Here is a 17,800-nt window from a genome sequence, read left to right on the forward strand (position 1 = left end):
GAGAGAGAGAGAGAGAGAGATGGAGATGGACAGAGAAAGAGAGAGAGGGGGGGTCGTACGTGAGTGAAAGCAGGGAGCTCCATGCTGTATCCTGGGTTCTGTCTCAACCACTCCATCAGGCCTTTACTGGCCGCCTCGCGGTCCATCAGCACCATCTCCGCCTGGGTCTGGGGGGGCGTCTGGGGGGCCGGCGATGGAGACGGGGTGGGAGGACCTGCAGGACGGTCGGATGGAGAGGGGGAGGGAGAGGAGGTAGAGGAGACGGAAGGGTGGCTGATCACCTTCACCCGGCCCTGTAGAGAGGAGAGAGAGAGAGAGACGTATTTCACCCTTTGTTTTTTTCTTCACGCCATTTGGTTATTTACACATCGGATCTCTTAGTTACCATTCCCAATGGAGCACACTTTCCCTCCTCATATCTGTCTATCTATCCATCATCCATCCATCCATCCATTCATTCATCTGTCTGCTACCCACTTGGTCTCTGTCTCTGGGAATCCTTTCCCATTTCCCCTTCACTCTGTCTGTCTGTCTGTCTGTCTGTCTGTCTGCTACCCACTTGGTCTCTGTCTCTGGGAATCCTTTCCCATTTCCCCTTCACTCTGTCTGTCTGTCTGTCTGTCTGTCATCCACCCACCTGCGCCTCAGGGAGGTGGAGCCCTCGGCTCTTGGCGAACTCCGAGTACAGCGCCTCCACGTTTCTCCTCCTTCCTCTCCTCCTCCTGAGGGCGTCGTCGCCCCGCAGACTCCCGTTGACGATTTGTCCCGTGACGGGATGGATGAGCCCCGCCTGCAGGATGGTGGCCATGTCCAGGGGGGCCGTGATGGGGGGCGGGGCATTGTGACGGACGGCCCCCGGCGCCGCCTCGGCCGTTCCGCCGCCGGTGGAGGAGGCGGAGGAAGTGGAGACGTCTCCCGGCGGTTTGGTGAGGTCTATCGCCGCCTCCTGCCAGCCGTTCATCAGCATGGCGCCGCCGGCCTGGTGGGGGGGCGGAGCCACCACCGGCGCCTTTTCTCCGGCGGAGGCGGGCGGAGCCAGAGCGTCAGCCGCCGCCTCGAAGTCGTACGACCTCCGACCTCCGGCTCGTTTGAGCTCGGGGAGGAAGGGCGGAGCCACCAGCCTCTCCTGCAAGAGAGGCAAGGAGGTGAAGCGCCAAGCTCCTCCCCCACAGCCACCGCCCCGCGGCTTGTACTGTCAGGTGGGTGGGGGTGGGTGGGTGAATGGGTGGGTGGGTGGTAGAGGGGTAGACAGAGAGACAGAGAGGTGTGCTTGTTGTTAACATACATATGGACACACGTGTGATCAATATGTCAGACCTGGGTTACAAACCACGCCCCCATCGTTGTTTGTCATCACCAGTGTTGATTTCGTCGACTAAAACTATGACGAAAAATGTTCGTCGACTAACTTTTTTCACTGACGAAAACTAAATAAAAACGAAATAAAACTAAGCTTTGATGATTAAAACTAAGACTAAATATATTGACAATTTCGTCAACAAATAAAAACTAGACTAAAATGTTAGTGAGGGAAGTAATTTTACATTTGGTTGCACTCGGGTGTTGCATGCTGAAAATAGCCGATCTACAAGCTCACAACGCGTCGCAGCGCAACGCGTTGTGAGCTTGTAGATCTGCTATTTTCAGCATGCAACCAAGTGTAAAATCAGCCCATTACGGCGCCATCAAGGCACCGACAAAATACATTTTAGTCGACTAAATCAACTGTAGATTTAGTCGACTATAATTTTATGATATTTAGTCGACTAAAACTAGACAAAAACTAAAACATTTCAGATGACTAAAATATGACTAAAACTAAATGGAATTGTATTCAAAAGACTATGACTAAAACTAAATCAAAATTTGCTGACAAAATCAACACTGGTCATCACTGGACTAAAAGGCCATGAGGCCTCGTGTGTGGACGAGAGCCTGAGTTGGAATAGTTTGTCACCCGTTTCCAAAGTTGACATGGTAGCCTAGCGGTGGAATGGGGGACAGCTGGCTGTGTCTATTAGTGGCATTACGGTAACAAACGGGATGCTTGCTGCGCACAATGTGTTGGAAACGAGCCCGTGGGGCTTTTTGTGTTATCCTTTTGGCATAACTTTTGACTGTATTACCTGTACTGTTAACTCATTCGCTGCAAGAGTAAATAAATAAATAAATCAGCTACTGCCAGTGATTTTTCATTTTCCGTACCTTTTTAACTAGTCACAGAATATTTATGTCCAGTATGATTGATCCCCCGATCGTTGCTAAAGACGTAAAAAATGCAGAGGAAATCCAGGGAGGCGAGAAAAAGGCATTTTGTCCAAATACGTTAACCAGGAAGTGAATGGTGGAGGAGGTCTTGCGATCACGTGATCTCCTGGCAATCAATGGGTTAACAATCTTGTAATAAAATATAAAGTATTCAATAAATTCAATCAATGCGTTTATCAAATAGCGCTCAACCATGTCTGGGTGAATTATGTCTCTGTGAGTAGTATTTTTTTAATCTATCCTGTAGTAGCCTATGTTTTGATCATATGTTTTGATTGAATGCATAATGTAGGCTACAAGAAAATCAGTTATTGAATTCATAACGTAGGCTACAAGAATACAGCCACGTGGGTTTAACCACTTAAGCCCTATTCTATACAATGGTGTCCTGCGGTGACTCGCTGTTTTTGAATATTTTTTGACAGTTTTCACTTAAAGTGGGGTAAAATAGGGACAGCAACCCCCAGTACCTTATTTGATCAATCGATTCATCGCAGCTGTCAATGTGTTCACTTAAGAAGCAGAGTTTAGCTAGTATTATTATTAATATTATTATTTTTATCCCACGGTTTTGTAACCCTATTTTTTACACCCAGTGAGAGTTTAGCTATTATTAACAATGATAAATCACCTCTACCCAAGTCTGATGAACACTTACGATATCAACAGTTAACATAACAGACACAACAAACAGACATATGCACGATGGTTGTGTGAATGTACGGAAACATCTGGTCTACAACAACAGCAAAGATGGCAGATCTTATGATCTATATAATGACATGACCAAAATAGGGGGACCAAGGCTAATAAATAAGTTTTACATTTTATCAAATCTCTCAATGTGTTTGATGAAGCACGTATTGATAACAGTTGCATGTACCGTAGCAGTTAGGACTGTACTCTAACATTATTACATGTACTCTAACATTATTACATGTACTCTAACATTATTACATGTACTCTAACATTATTACATGTACAGTAGCAGTTGGAACTGTACTCTAACATTATTACATGTACAGTAGCAGTTGGAACTGTACTCTAACATTATTACATGTACAGTAGCAGTTGGAACTGTACTCTAACATTATTACATGTACAGTAGCAGTTGGAACTGTACTCTAACATGATTACATGTACTCTAACATGATTACATATACAGTAGCAGTTGGAACTGTACTCTAACATTATTACATGTACTCTAACATGATTACATATACAGTAGCAGTTGGAACTGTACTCTAACATTATTACAACAGTAGTTTAGTTTCAGATCACTCAGTGTAAACTGGACACCACGCACATGAACCATGAAATGAAACAATGAAAATAAATGCAGACAAATATAAACATTCATATGTACAACCAACACATTCTCACCAAAGACTGCAAACGGGTGACTTCCTGGTACAGACATCCTAAGAATTCACCCGTTTGACTGGAAGGGGGCGCTGAAACGGCTGTTGACTAGGGCGGATATGAGTTACTATTATGTCCCTATCTGTACACAAATTTCTCCAATGTCGCTGAGTTGGCTGAAGCGGACTTCTAACCCTAACAGAGGGTTAGGGTTAGATCTAACCCTAACAGAGGGTTAGGGTTAGATCTAACCCTAACAGAGGGTTAGGGTTAGATCTAACCCTAACCCTAACACTGCTGATTCATCCGGCCTTATTGCCAATGTTTTCAGCCTATCAGAATGCTTGTTACATTCAAAACAATTTCTGCCTAAGTCAAAACTTAGGCAGAAATGTATTTTGGAATGTAACAAGCATTCTGATTGGCTTAGGACATAGGCAATAAGGCACAGTGATGCAGTAGTTAGGAGAGTAGAGTTTGACCACAAAGTGAGTTAGGCAATTATGCCATGAGGCTAACAATATTCCATCTCCACATGCTGAAAAGTACCACTGCATAACAAGGCAACAGTACAACTGTGTGCTACGTAAGTTGGAGAGGCTTATTTTCGGCATCAGCAGATTGTTGAGGTGGAGCGCCACACCTGCCATCAGCTCCCAGTACTTACCGCACGACTTGCTACACCCAAAACTTTATTGTCACATCACAGGTGTACAGGTGTAAAACAGAAGGATCAAATCCATGACCTTGTAGTCCAAAGGCTCTGCTCGATCGACGGAGCTGAACCGGCTCCGTATACTCTATAAAGTTCTGCTCGATCGACGGAGCTGAACCGGCTCCATCTACTGTATAAAGTTCTGCTAGGTCGACGGAGCTGAACCGGCACCGTCTACTGTATAAAGTTCTGCTCTGTCGACGGAGCTGAACCGGCACCGTCTACTGTATAAAGTTCTGCTCTGTCGACGGAGCTGAACCGGCTCTGTCTACTGTATAAAGTTCTGCTCAATCGACGGAGCTGAACCGGCTGCGTCTACTGTATAAAGTTCTGCTCTGTCGACGGAGCTGAACCGGCTCCGTCTACTGTATAAAGTTCTGCTCTGTCGACGGAGCTGAATCGGCTGCGTCTACTGTATAAAGTTCTGCTCAATCGACGGAGCTGAACCGGCTCCGTCTACTGTATAAAGTTCTGCTCAACCGACGGAGCTGAACCGGCTCCGTCTACTCTATAAAGTTCTGCTAGGTCGACGGAGCTGAACCGGCTCCATCTACTGTATAAAGTTCTGCTAGATCGACGGAGCTGAACCGGCTCCGTCTACTCTATAAAGTTCTGTTCTGTCGACGGAGCTGAACCGGCAAATCACCGTTGTTAGGCAACGGTTTGTGTTGTGTGTGACATCACACCAGAGCTCGATCAGAGAGAGGGGGAGAGAGAGAGAGAGAGAGAGAGAGAGAGAGAGAGAGAGAGAGAGAGAGACTATTTCAACTATGCAATAACACTGCAAATGCAGGCTGATCGATGCGTAATTAACCCAGAGAATAAAACACAGTCATACACCCCCACCTTGTCATACACCCCCACCTTGTCATACACCCACACCTTGTCATACACCCCCACCTTCAACACAGCCATCCACAAACATCCACAGGTCAGATTCTCACCTTGGGCAGTCTGGTGAGAGGGGGAGGAATGGAGAACGGCAGGCCAGGATTGGGCTCCTGTCCCCTGGCCTGAACTGGGACAGATCCTCCTGGTCCTGCAGGGCTGGATCCTGGGGCTGTGGTGGACAGGAAGCTGGCTCTGTGGTGCTGATGCTGGGCCAGGCTGTTGGCCAGGCTGTTGGCCAGGCAGGGGTTGGTAGCCAGGGAGCTGGGTGATTCGTACTGCTGGTTGGATGAAGGCCACTTCCCTTTCAGGATGGCATGGCAGATACTGTCCAAGCGGTTGATAATCACTCGGTCCTGTAGGGGGCAGCATAATGGCCACAGGCTTTCAGTTTAAAAAACAAACAAAAAAATAGTACTTACAAAAATATTAATAACAGCCAACCTGTAAGCTCTGTTATTTTCACTATTTTTGAAAATCTTCCTTGTTTTTTTTAATATAACTATGCATCTACTAGTGTCCCTGTGGACTGGCCTATGTAGGATAAACGTCCAGGGGACTGGCCTATGTAGGATAAACGTCCAGGGGACTGGCCTATGTAGGATAAACGTCCAGGGGACTGGTCTATGTAGGATAGACGTCCAAGGGACTGGCCTATGTAGGATAAACATCCAGGGGACTGGCCTATGTAGGATAAACGTCCAGGGGACTGGCCTATGTAGGATAAACGTCCAGGGGACTGGCCTATGTAGGATAAACGTCCAGGGGACTGGCCTATGTAGGATAAACATCCAGGGGACTGGCCTATGAAGGATAAACGTCTAGGGGACTGGTCTATGTAGGATAAACATCCAGGGGACTGGCCTATGTAGGATAAACATCCAGGGGACTGGCCTATGTAGGATAAACATCCAGGGGACTGGCCTATGTAGGATAAATGTCCAGGGGACTGGCCTATGTAGGATAAACATCCAGGGGACTGGTCTATGTAGGATAAACATCCAGGGGACTGGCCTATGTAGGATAAATGTCCAGGGGACTGGTCTATGTAGGATAAACATCCAGGGGACTGGTCTATGTAGGATAAACGTTCAAGGGACTGGCCTATTGTGGAAATAATCTATGATTATGAAAGATAATTGTGGATTATTAGTAATGATATAGTAATGTACTTTGTCATCTGTCTTGGAGTAATACATGTCCCTTTAAGTTGAGTCTAGCAGGCCATATTAGACCCCCTGGTGAGGTAGCAGCTTCAAAGGCTCCTTGCATACCAAGCGGGGGAAGGTTGAAGATAAGGGACAAAGGCTTTGTGTGGCAAGGAACAGTACAGTACCAAGAGCAATGCCTCATGGGAGAAGATCTGCCTGCCCTAAAGGCGGATCTTATGTGTAAAGTTTATAAAAGAAGCTGTCTTGGAGAAGACCTTCAGATTCGATTGAGCTGTGCTAGGGTATGGGACCTAGTACAGTTTGCTAACAACTTGGCGAGAGAATGGATGGACTAAAGTAAGTGAGAATTAACTATGTAACGATTATAACTCTGATGTGTTCATAATGGGATGAGGATTCACGTCATTTAATATTGTTGTTCTCTGTGTTTTGTTTTCTCACAGGTTTAATAACCTAACCGGTCTGTCTAAGTGATGTAACTAACGTCTGTTTATACCATAGCCTGACGCTGACTTAATGAACCAGCGCCAGGTCTATCTGTAACTGACCATGTAACTTATGTATTCGATTTATGTATTATGTGTGATTTAGTGAATAAATATCTAAAAGACAACTGATTTGAGTGATTAGCTTAGAACACCAACCTCTCTCGACCCCCTTTTTCATTGGGCTTTAGCAACCGTAGCCACTGCTCAAGGCAGGAAGTACGTGATTTGCTACAAAAGTGAACACCTATGTAGGATAAACATCCAGGGGACTGGTCTATGTAGGATAAACATCCAGGGGACTGGCCTATGTAGGATAAACATCCAGGGGACTGGCCTATGTAGGATAAACGTTCAAGGGACTGGCCTATGTAGGATAAACATCCAGGGGACTGGCCTATGTAGGATAAACGTCCAGGGGACTGGCCTATGTAGGATAAACGTCTAGGGGACTGGCCTATGTAGGATAAACATCCAGGGGACTGGCCTATGTAGGATAAACGTCCAGGGGACTGGCCTATGTAGGATAAACGTCTAGGGGACTGGCCTATGTAGGATAAACATCCAGGGGACTGGTCTATGTAGGATAAACGTCTAGGGGACTGGCCTATGTAGGATAAACATCCAGGGGACTGGCCTATGTAGGATAAACATCCAGGGGACTGGCCTATGTAGGATAAACGTTCAAGGGACTGGCCTATGTAGGATAAACGTCCAGGGGACTGGTCTATGTAGGATAAACGTCTAGGGGACTGGCCTATGTAGGATAAACGTCCAGGGGACTGGCCTATGTAGGATAAACATCCAGGGGACTGGCCTATGTAGGATAAACATCCAGGGGACTGGCCTATGTAGGATAAACGTCTAGGGGACTGGCCTATGTAGGATAAACATCCAGGGGACTGGTCTATGTAGGATAAACGTCTAGGGGACTGGCCTATGTAGGATAAACGTCCAGGGGACTGGCCTATGTAGGATAAACGTCTAGAGGACTGGCCTATGTAGGATAAACATCCAGGGGACTGGCCTATGTAGGATTAACGTCCAGGGGACTGGCCTATGTAGGATAAACGTCCAGGGGACTGGCCTATGTAGGATAAACGTTCAAGGGACTGGCCTATGTAGGATAAACATCCAGGGGACTGGCCTATGTAGGATAAACGTTCAAGGGACTGGCCTATGTAGGATAAACGTCCAGGGGACTGGCCTATGTAGGATAAACATCCAGGGGACTGGCCTATGTAGGATAAACGTCCAGGGGACTGGCCTATGTAGGATAAACGTTCAAGGGACTGGCCTATGTAGGATAAACGTCCAGGGGACTGGCCTATGTAGGATAAACGTCCAGGGGACTGGCCTATGTAGGATAAACGTTCAAGGGACTGGCCTATGTAGGATAAACATCCAAGGGACTGGCCTATGTAGGATAAACGTCCAGGGGACTGGCCTATGTAGGATAAATGTCCAGGGGACTGGCCTATGTAGGATAAACATCCAGGGGACTGGCCTATGTAGGATAAACATCCAGGGGACTGGCCTATGTAGGATAAACATCCAAGGGACTGTCCTATGTAGGATAAATGTCCAGGGGACTGGCCTATGTAGGATAAACATCCAGGGGACTGGCCTATGTAGGATAAACGTCCAGGGGACTGGCCTATGTAGGATAAACATCCAGGGGACTGGCCTATGTAGGATAAACATCCAGGGGACTGGCCTATGTAGGATAAATGTCCAGGGGACTGGCCTATGTAGGATAAACGTCCAGGGGACTGGCCTATGTAGGATAAACGTCCAGGGGACTGGCCTATGTAGGATAAACGTCCAGGGGACTGGCCTATGTAGGATAAACGTCCAGGGGACTGGCCTATGTAGGATAAACGTCCAGGGGACTGGCCTATGTAGGATAAACGTCCAGGGGACTGGTCTATGTAGGATAAATGTCCAGGGGACTGGCCTATGTAGGATAAACGTTCAAGGGACTGGCCTATGTAGGATAAACGTCCAGGGGACTGGCCTATGTAGGATAAACGTTCAAGGGACTGGCCTATGTAGGATAAACATTCAAGGGACTGGCCTATGTAGGATAAACGTCCAGACAACTCAAACAGAGAATTAGTGATCATAAAAGCTCTATTTGGAGGGACGATCATAACTATCCTGTCGCAGTCCATTCTAATGATTTTAAACACGATATTTCGAGCTTTGGTTGGCTGCCGTCGGGCAGAAATCTTATCGCCATATTCTTTGCTCGAAACACGGCACGAAGCAACACGTTTTGAGCTTGTAGATCTGCTACTTTTGCTATTTTTTTATTTGAATCCTGAAAAGTAACAGTTTTGGACATATGAGGTTCCTTCCCACCCGACAGAGACGATATATCTGTGTTGCTACTAATTGTCAGCAGATGCTTGAAGGAGGTCTATTGACCTGAAGGAGTTCTATTGACCTGAAGGAGGTCTATTGACCCAAACGTTGCCTTATTAAAAGTGTTGTGCAAGTGAAGACGGTGTAGTCATTTTATTTGTTATTTAATTCTACACGTGTTAACACACACTACCGTACAGATCGGTTAAAATGAGGATTTTATGGCCCAGATTATGGATGCCAGTCTGAAAGTGGTTCATGGTAATAAATCAATATTATGGTGAGACAATGGAAAAAAGTGAGTTATCCTTTTAGCCTTAATATCTTTTCATTTCTGACGTATTCAATCAAAAAAACTATCTCACCTTTGTTACACAAGAGTCTAATGTTGTAGAGTTTCATTTACTGGTTCTAACATTAATCTGTGGGGTAGAAACATATCTTAGGTATTTAGTTTAAACTAGGTATGGTATTCTTAAAATGCATTTTTAGGCAGATGTATGTTCTCTCTGTTTTTGTCATGTTTTTATGTGTGGGGACTACAGAAGGAAATGAGCTTCTAGCTAAATCCTGCATGTTTAAATGAGATCATGTTCAATTGATTGAATTCCCATTCATGTATTGAATGTTCATTAAAGTGCTTTGCCCCGTCTAAATAAACAAATAAAGTAAAGTATCTCTAGCCAAACAGTACACTGACAGTGACAGTATCTTTGGCCAATCAGAGAGTAGAGAAGTGATTGACAGTACCTTTGGCCACTCAGAGAGTAGAGAAGTGATTGACAGTACCTTTGTCCACTCAGAGAAGGAGTAAAGAATAGAGAAGTGATTGACAGTACCTTTGGCCACTCAGAGAAGGAGTAAAGGGCTTTTTCCTGCAGCAGCTGAGCGATGGTCGGCTGAGGCTCCCTGGAGTCATGAAGGCCGTCTGGAAGCTGAAACTCACACATGGAGAGAGGAGCTGCAAACCTGGGGCTGCCTGCAAACGTCTCTGCCACCACTAGAGGGAGTAGAGGGGAGGAGACAGAGAGATGAGTTAACCCTAACCCACCACTAGAGGGAGGAGACAGAGAGATGAGTTAAGCCTAACCCACCACTAGAGGGAGGAGACAGAGAGATGAGTTAACCCTAACCCACCACTAGAGGGAGAGGACATTAAAAAAGATGGAAAGACAGATACATGAGATAATCACAAATCTTGCAAAGCTGCAATAGGATAATAATAACTCTATTTATAATATATAACATATCAATATTATTATATCAAAGATAATAACCTTTTTTTGCTCCCAAATAAAATTGTTTATTTCAAGCTGTTTTGTAAAGCGACTTTGGGTGCTAAGAAAAGCACTATTTAAGTCTGATGTATTATTATTATCTTACTATCTTACTACTATATAATTAAGAAAAGCACTATTTAAGTCTGATGTATTATTATTATCTTACTATCTTACTACTATATAATTGACAAAAGCTCCGAAGTTCGAAAGCGATTCGCAAGCACAGGATCACTCCACATGCCTCCAAGACCCGTCACAGACTGTTGATCAGAGTTATGGCTACGATTTAGGCATCTTACCTCACCTCCAACAGTGATCAGACTCTATGTTTTAGACATCTTACCTCACCTCCAACAGTGATCAGACTCTATGTTTTAGACATCTTACCTCACCTCCATCAGTGATCACACTCTATGTTTTAGACATCTTACCTCACCTCCATCAGTGATCAGACTCTATGTTTTAGACATCTTACCTCACCTCCATCAGTGATCAGACTCTATGTTTTAGACATCTTACCCCACCTCCATCAGTGATCAGACTATGTTTTAGGCATCTTACCTCACCTCCATCAGTGATCAGTCTCTATGTTTTAGACATCTTACCTCACCTCCATCAGTGATCACACTCTATGTTTTAGACATCTTACCTCACCTCTATCAGTGATCAGCCTCTATGTTTTAGACATCTTACCTCACCTCCATCAGTGATCAGACTCTATGTTTTAGACATCTTACCTCACCTCCATCAGTGATCAGACTATGTTTTAGACATCTTACCTCACCTCCATCAGTGATCAGCCTCTATGTTTTAGACATCTTACCTCACCTCCATCAGTGATCAGCCTCTATGTTTTAGACATGTTACCTCACCTCCATCAGTGATCAGCCTCTATGTTTTAGACATCTTACCTCACCTCCATCAGTGATCAGACTCTATGTTTTAGACATCTTACCTCACCTCCATCAGTGATCACACTCTATGTTTTAGGCATCTTACCTCACCTCCATCAGTGATCAGACTCTATGTTTTAGACATCTTACCTCACCTCCATCAGTGATCACACTCTATGTTTTAGGCATCTTACCTCACCTCCATCAGTGATCAGACTCTATGTTTTAGACATCTTACCTCACCTCCATCAGTGATCACACTCTATGTTTTAGACATCTTACCTCACCTCCATCTGTGATCACACTCTATGTTTTAGGCATCTTACCTCACCTCCATCAGTGATCAGACTCTATGTTTTAGGCATCTTACCCCACCTCCATCAGTGATCAGACTCTATGTTTTAGGCATCTTACCTCACCTCCATCAGTGATCAGACTCTATGTTTTAGGCATCTTACCTCACCTCCATCTGTGATCAGACCTCAGACTGTGATCAGTTATTATTATTAACAACTAAATGTATAATATATTAACACATCGGGTGCCAAACACGGTCTGAACCGTGTGTTTACATAGTGGCGAGTCTTTTTGTTTAGTCTTTTTAGTTTTTCTCCGCGTGGGCGGGGCTAGAGCAGCTCTGGGAGCACCCATTGTAATCCTGCGAAGGAAGTACCAGATCGCTCACCGGAAACACATTTTTTTTCCCCATCCGCTTCCTGTCTATTTCCTACTTTGAAACGCCTATATCTCCGAATCTGTTTCCTGTGGGGAAAACCGGTCATGCGCGATGCGCGATCCCCCCCCGTTGTAACTCGCCAGGGTAATGTTATGGTTCCAGGCTGTAGCCAGGCTCATGGGACAACATGAATCGATGCTTTTTTTTGCGTGGATTTGCTTGTAACGCACGCCAAAGCTTTAAACAGCAAAGCGCAGTCAATGGGGAGAATGCTGGCACCCACGGTAAGTTGTTATGAAAAAATGCTGGCACCCGATGTGTTAATATATAATAACTAATGTACAATATATTAACATTCATATATAACAACAACTAAATGTATAATGTATAATATATCAATAATAATATATAATAACAACTAAATGTGTGAATGTATTTTGAGGGTCATACCTGGCGTTTTGGGTCGCTCCTCCTTCACCTGCCCTGCTCTGACGTCCAGGCTCTCTGTGTTCTCTGCCAGTCCGTCTGGATGCTCCAGTTTGGGGGTGAGAACCGTGCTGTCGGCCTCCAACAGCTCCTGCTTCGCTTCTGTTTTGATGTCAGAATAGGCGGTGAAGTCCAGATCTTCAGACTTGGTCTCAGGTTTCATCTCAGAACTATCTGGATAAGCAGCAAACCCAAGTTCTTCCTGTTTGGTCTCATGTTTGATCTCAGAGCTGTCTGGGAAGGCCTCGAACCCAAGACCTTCTGGCTTTATGTCAGGTTTGAGCTCAGCACCGTCCGGATAAGCGGCCAAACCAACAGCGTCTGGCTTGGCCTCAGTTTTAATCTCAGAGCCTTCTGAGCAGGACGCAAACCCAAAACTTAAATCTTCACACTTGGTCTCCATGGCTTCCAGCTTCACATCAGAATAGCTGAAATGCTGCTCGGTTTTGGTTATCAAGCTCTCTGGTCCCAGAAGGTTTGTGGGTTTGACTTCCGAGCTGTTGGGGTACGTAGGTATCTCTTCTTCCATAGCCTCCATCTTGGTCTCCTCCGCTTTGATTGGCAGATCTAGTGGGTGTGTTCCTTCAGGGAGAACATATAACTTCACGTCCTCTGCAGGCAGGGTGGAGTCAACCTCAGATTTACAAGGTTTATGGAGGCACATCACCTCAGGGACCACAAGATGGTCCAGTCGGGGGTTGAGGGACAATCCCAGACTTTGATGCTTTGCGTCGCCACCGTCTATAGGGATGGATACACCTTGACCTTTGCCCTCACAGCTTTTCTGATCCAGAGAGAGCTCTGTTTTGATGCGACCTCCATCTTGGTTCTTTGATGGGGTTTTATCAGACGGAGCTGCACTGAGTAAGATGGAGGAGGGTTCAGGTTCTAAACCTTCCTCCTCCACTGCCGGACACAGGTCCACCTGCTCCACTTGGTCTGCTTTGGACTGTTCTGCCATTCCTCCCAGTCCTGGAGCTTCTCCCGTTGCACCGTCCACGGAGCTCTCAGCCAGGACCGTGTCCTGAAAGATCAGCCCGTCCACCTCCTCGCGCTGTGGTTCCTCCATAGCTTCAGGACACCCAAGGCTAGCCTTCTGCTCCAGCTTTCCCAGGAAAGGAGGCTCTTGGTGGGGCAGGCCTTCCCGATCGTCCCCTTGACTGAGGTGGTCCTGGATGGTTTCCTGTCCTGCTAGGCTTGGATCCTGGATGGTTTCCTGTCCTAATAGGCTTGGATCCTGGATGGTTTCCTGTCCTAATAGGCTTGGATCCTGGATGGTTTCCTGTCCTAATAGGCTTGGATCCTGGATGGTTTCCTGTCCTAATAGGCTTGGATCCTGGATGGTTTCCTGTCCTGCTAGGCTTGGATCCATGGGTTCATGCAACACCTCCATGCTTTGGTCAGCAGCACCTACAGTATGAGAAGAAAGCAGGAAGGTTTGAAAGTAGCACCAGAATATAGCGTCAATCATTTCAACCACTTTATCCATTTACTGTATATGTTGGCAGATCTACAAGCTCACATCGGTACTGTCAATCACTTCTCTATTCTCTTAATGAACATTCAATACATGAATGTAGCATACATACAGATGGGGGTCCCTAGGGGTCCCTGGGGGTCCATACATACATAATGCATTTAGAACTTATTGACCTTCTCCTTCTAGGACCTGGTCTCCTGGTTGCCGTGGCGACGCTCCTTCCTCCTTATCAAACTCAAACCCTTTAGCCCCTCCCTCCTCCTCCTCCTCCTCAGGATTGGCCAGGCTGTCTGTGACATCAGAGTGGCTCAGCCTATCCTGGGGCGTTTGGGCAGTGATGTCAGAGAGGGAGAGAGGAGGAGGCGGGGCATAGGGTGGAGGAGGGCTCGCTGTGAGGTGGGTGTGGCCGATGTCCTGTCAATCAAATGAGAACACCGTCATTATATTGTCCAATCAGATAAAACCTTATATTGTCCAATCAGATAAAACCTTATATTGTCCAATCAGATAAAACCTTATATTGTCCAATCAGATAAAACCGTATATTGTCCAATCAGATAAAACCTTATATTGTCCAATCAGATAAAACCTTATATTGTCCAATCAGATAAAACATTATATTGTTCAATCAGATAAAACCTTATATTGTCCAATCAGATAAAACCTTATATTGTCCAATCAGATAAAACCTTATATTGTTCAATCAGATAAAACCTTATATTGTCCAATCAGATAAAACCTTATATTGTCCAATCAGATAAAACCTTATATTGTCCAATCAGATAAAACATTATATTGTTCAATCAGATAAAACCGTATATTGTCCAATCAGATAAAACCTTTTATTGTCCAATCAGATAAAACCTTATATTGTTCAATCAGATAAAACCTTATATTGTCCAATCAGATAAAACCTTATATTGTCCAATCAGATAAAACCTTATATTGTCCAAACAGATAAAACCTTATATTGTCCAATCAGATAAAATCACAGACATCATGTAATTATTATTGTGCAAACAAACAAAACAAAGTTCCAGTTGTGTTCTAGAAGAACTTAAAGAGCCTTATATCAGATATCTTCAACACCGTCTCTATCACTGTGTTCTAGAAGAACTTAAAGAGCCTTATATCAGATATCTTCAACACCGTCTCTATCACTGTGTTCTAGAAGACCTTAAAGAGCCTTATATCAGATATCTTCAACACCGTCTCTATCACTGTGTTCTAGAAGACCTTAAAGAGCCTTATATCAGATATCTTCAACACCGTCTCTATCACTGTGTTCTAGAAGACCTTAAAGAGCCTTATATCAGATATCTTCAACATCGTCTCTATCACTGTGTTCTAGAAGAACTTAAAGAGCCTTATATCAGATATCTTCAACATCGTCTCTATCACTGTGTTCTAGAAGAACTTAAAGAGCCTTATATCAGATATCTTCAACACCGTCTCTATCACTGTGTTCTAGAAGACCTTAAAGAGCCTTATATCAGATATCTTCAACACCGTCTCTATCACTGTGTTCTAGAAGAACTTAAAGAGCCTTATATCAGATATCTTCAACACCGTCTCTATCACTGTGTTCTAGAAGACCTTAAAGAGCCTTATATCAGATATCTTCAACACCGTCTCTATCACTGTGTTCTAGAAGAACTTAAAGAGCCTTATATCAGATATCTTCAACACCGTCTCTATCACTGTGTTCTAGAAGACCTTAAAGAGCCTTATATCAGATATCTTCAACACCGTCTCTATCACTGTGTTCTAGAAGACCTTAAAGAGCCTTATATCAGATATCTTCAACACCGTCTCTATCACTGTGTTCTAGAAGAACTTAAAGAGCCTTATATCAGATATCTTCAACACCGTCTCTATCACTGTGTTCTAGAAGAACTTAAAGAGCCTTATATCAGATATCTTCAACACCGTCTCTATCACTGTGTTCTAGAAGACCTTAAAGAGCCTTATATCAGATATCTTCAACACCGTCTCTATCACTGTGTTCTAGAAGACCTTAAAGAGCCTTATATCAGATATCTTCAACACCGTCTCTATCACTGTGTTCTAGAAGACCTTAAAGAGCCTTATATCAGATATCTTCAACACCGTCTCTATCACTGTGTTCTAGAAGAACTTAAAGAGCCATATATCAGATATCTTCAACACCGTCTCTATCACTGTGTTCTAGAAGACCTTAAAGAGCCTTATATCAGATATCTTCAACACCGTCTCTATCACTGTGTTCTAGAAGAACTTAAAGAGCCTTATATCAGATATCTTCAACACCGTCTCTATCACTGTGTTCTAGAAGAACTTAAAGAGCCTTATATCAGATATCTTCAACACCGTCTCTATCACTGTGTTCTAGAAGAACTTAAAGAGCCATAGATCAGATATCTTCAACACCGTCTCTATCACTGTGTTCTAGAAGAACTTAAAGAGCCTTATATCAGATATCTTCAACACCGTCTCTATCACTGTGTTCTAGAAGAACTTAAAGAGCCATAGATCAGATATCTTCAACACCGTCTCTATCACTGTGTTCTAGAAGAACTTAAAGAGCCTTATATCAGATATCTTCAACATCGTCTCTATCACTGTGTTCTAGAAGAACTTAAAGAGCCTTATATCAGATATCTTCAACACCGTCTCTATCACTGTGTTCTAGAAGAACTTAAAGAGCCATAGATCAGATATCTTCAACACCGTCTCTATCACTGTGTTCTAGAAGAACTTAAAGAGCCTTATATCAGATATCTTCAACATCGTCTCTATCACTGTGTTCTAGAAGAACTTAAAGAGCCTTATATCAGATATCTTCAACACCGTCTCTATCACTGTGTTCTAGAAGAACTTAAAGAGCCTTATATCAGATATCTTCAACACAGTCTCTATCACTGTGTTCTAGAAGAACTTAAAGAGCCATAGATCAGATATCTTCAACACCGTCTCTATCACTGTGTTCTAGAAGAACTTAAAGAGCCTTAGATCAGATATCTTCAACACCGTCTCTATCACTGTGTTCTAGAAGAACTTAAAGAGCCTTATATCAGATATCTTCAACATCGTCTCTATCACTGTGTTCTAGAAGAACTTAAAGAGCCATAGATCAGATATCTTCAACACCGTCTCTATCACTGTGTTCTAGAAGAACTTAAAGAGCCATAGATCAGATATCTTCAACACCGTCGTACCACCAAAACACTGTTCCACCAACAGGAAGTGAAGAAGTGAACCCCTCCCCCACCCACCTTGAACAGCATGTAACTGGACGACTCCAGCGGCTCCACGGCGCCCCCAGCCGACGGGTGGGAGGAGGCGGAGGAAGGAGGGAGGCCCAGGCATTCCTCCAGAGTCGCTCCTTCCTCCCCGGCCGCGTCTCCCGTCTGCGTCTCCTCCTCGTCCTCCTGCAGGAACCCGGGCTCCAAGGCCGACGGGCCCAGGATGGGGTCGGCCTCGTTGAACATGTGGTGGGCGGGGCTGGAGTGGTCTGTGCCCCATGGAGCCTAGAGAGAAGAGACCATGTGACCATGTGAGTGATACCAGGTCTTATGACTTAACTTAACTCATCCACTGCCACTGACGTAAAAAAAAATTTTTTTTCCAATTACCAAATCTGCCACTGACGTAAAAAAACGTAATTTTGCTAAATAATTTTTCAAAACAAGATCTCAAGGTCCTTCATCTCTCGCTACGACACATTTCATTGTAGCACACCCGGATAC

At 44.5% G+C, this 17,800-nt stretch overlaps 1 protein-coding gene across 1 annotated transcript in view; it reads right to left on the reverse strand.

Moving 5' to 3' along the window:
- The window catches only part of LOC311048692 (uncharacterized protein), a gene marked incomplete at its 3' end in the record, with an annotated part of 174,773 nt that overhangs the window by 57,999 nt on the left and 98,974 nt on the right, over positions 1–17,800 (reverse strand). Inside the window, exons 37-43 of the mRNA XM_084061954.1 lie at positions 17,327–17,581; positions 14,246–14,486; positions 12,557–14,002; positions 10,097–10,257; positions 5,290–5,589; positions 638–1,192; positions 60–293 (exon numbers count right to left, since the gene is read on the reverse strand). Coding sequence (XP_083918080.1) covers positions 60–293; positions 638–1,192; positions 5,290–5,589; positions 10,097–10,257; positions 12,557–14,002; positions 14,246–14,486; positions 17,327–17,581 — 3,192 coding nt within the window. The remainder of the gene's footprint in view (positions 1–59; positions 294–637; positions 1,193–5,289; positions 5,590–10,096; positions 10,258–12,556; positions 14,003–14,245; positions 14,487–17,326; positions 17,582–17,800) is intronic.

The sequence above is a fragment of the Gymnoscopelus microlampas genome, assembly GCF_963454915.1.
Source record: "Gymnoscopelus microlampas genome assembly, chromosome: 7".
NCBI lineage: Eukaryota > Metazoa > Chordata > Actinopteri > Myctophiformes > Myctophidae > Gymnoscopelus > Gymnoscopelus microlampas.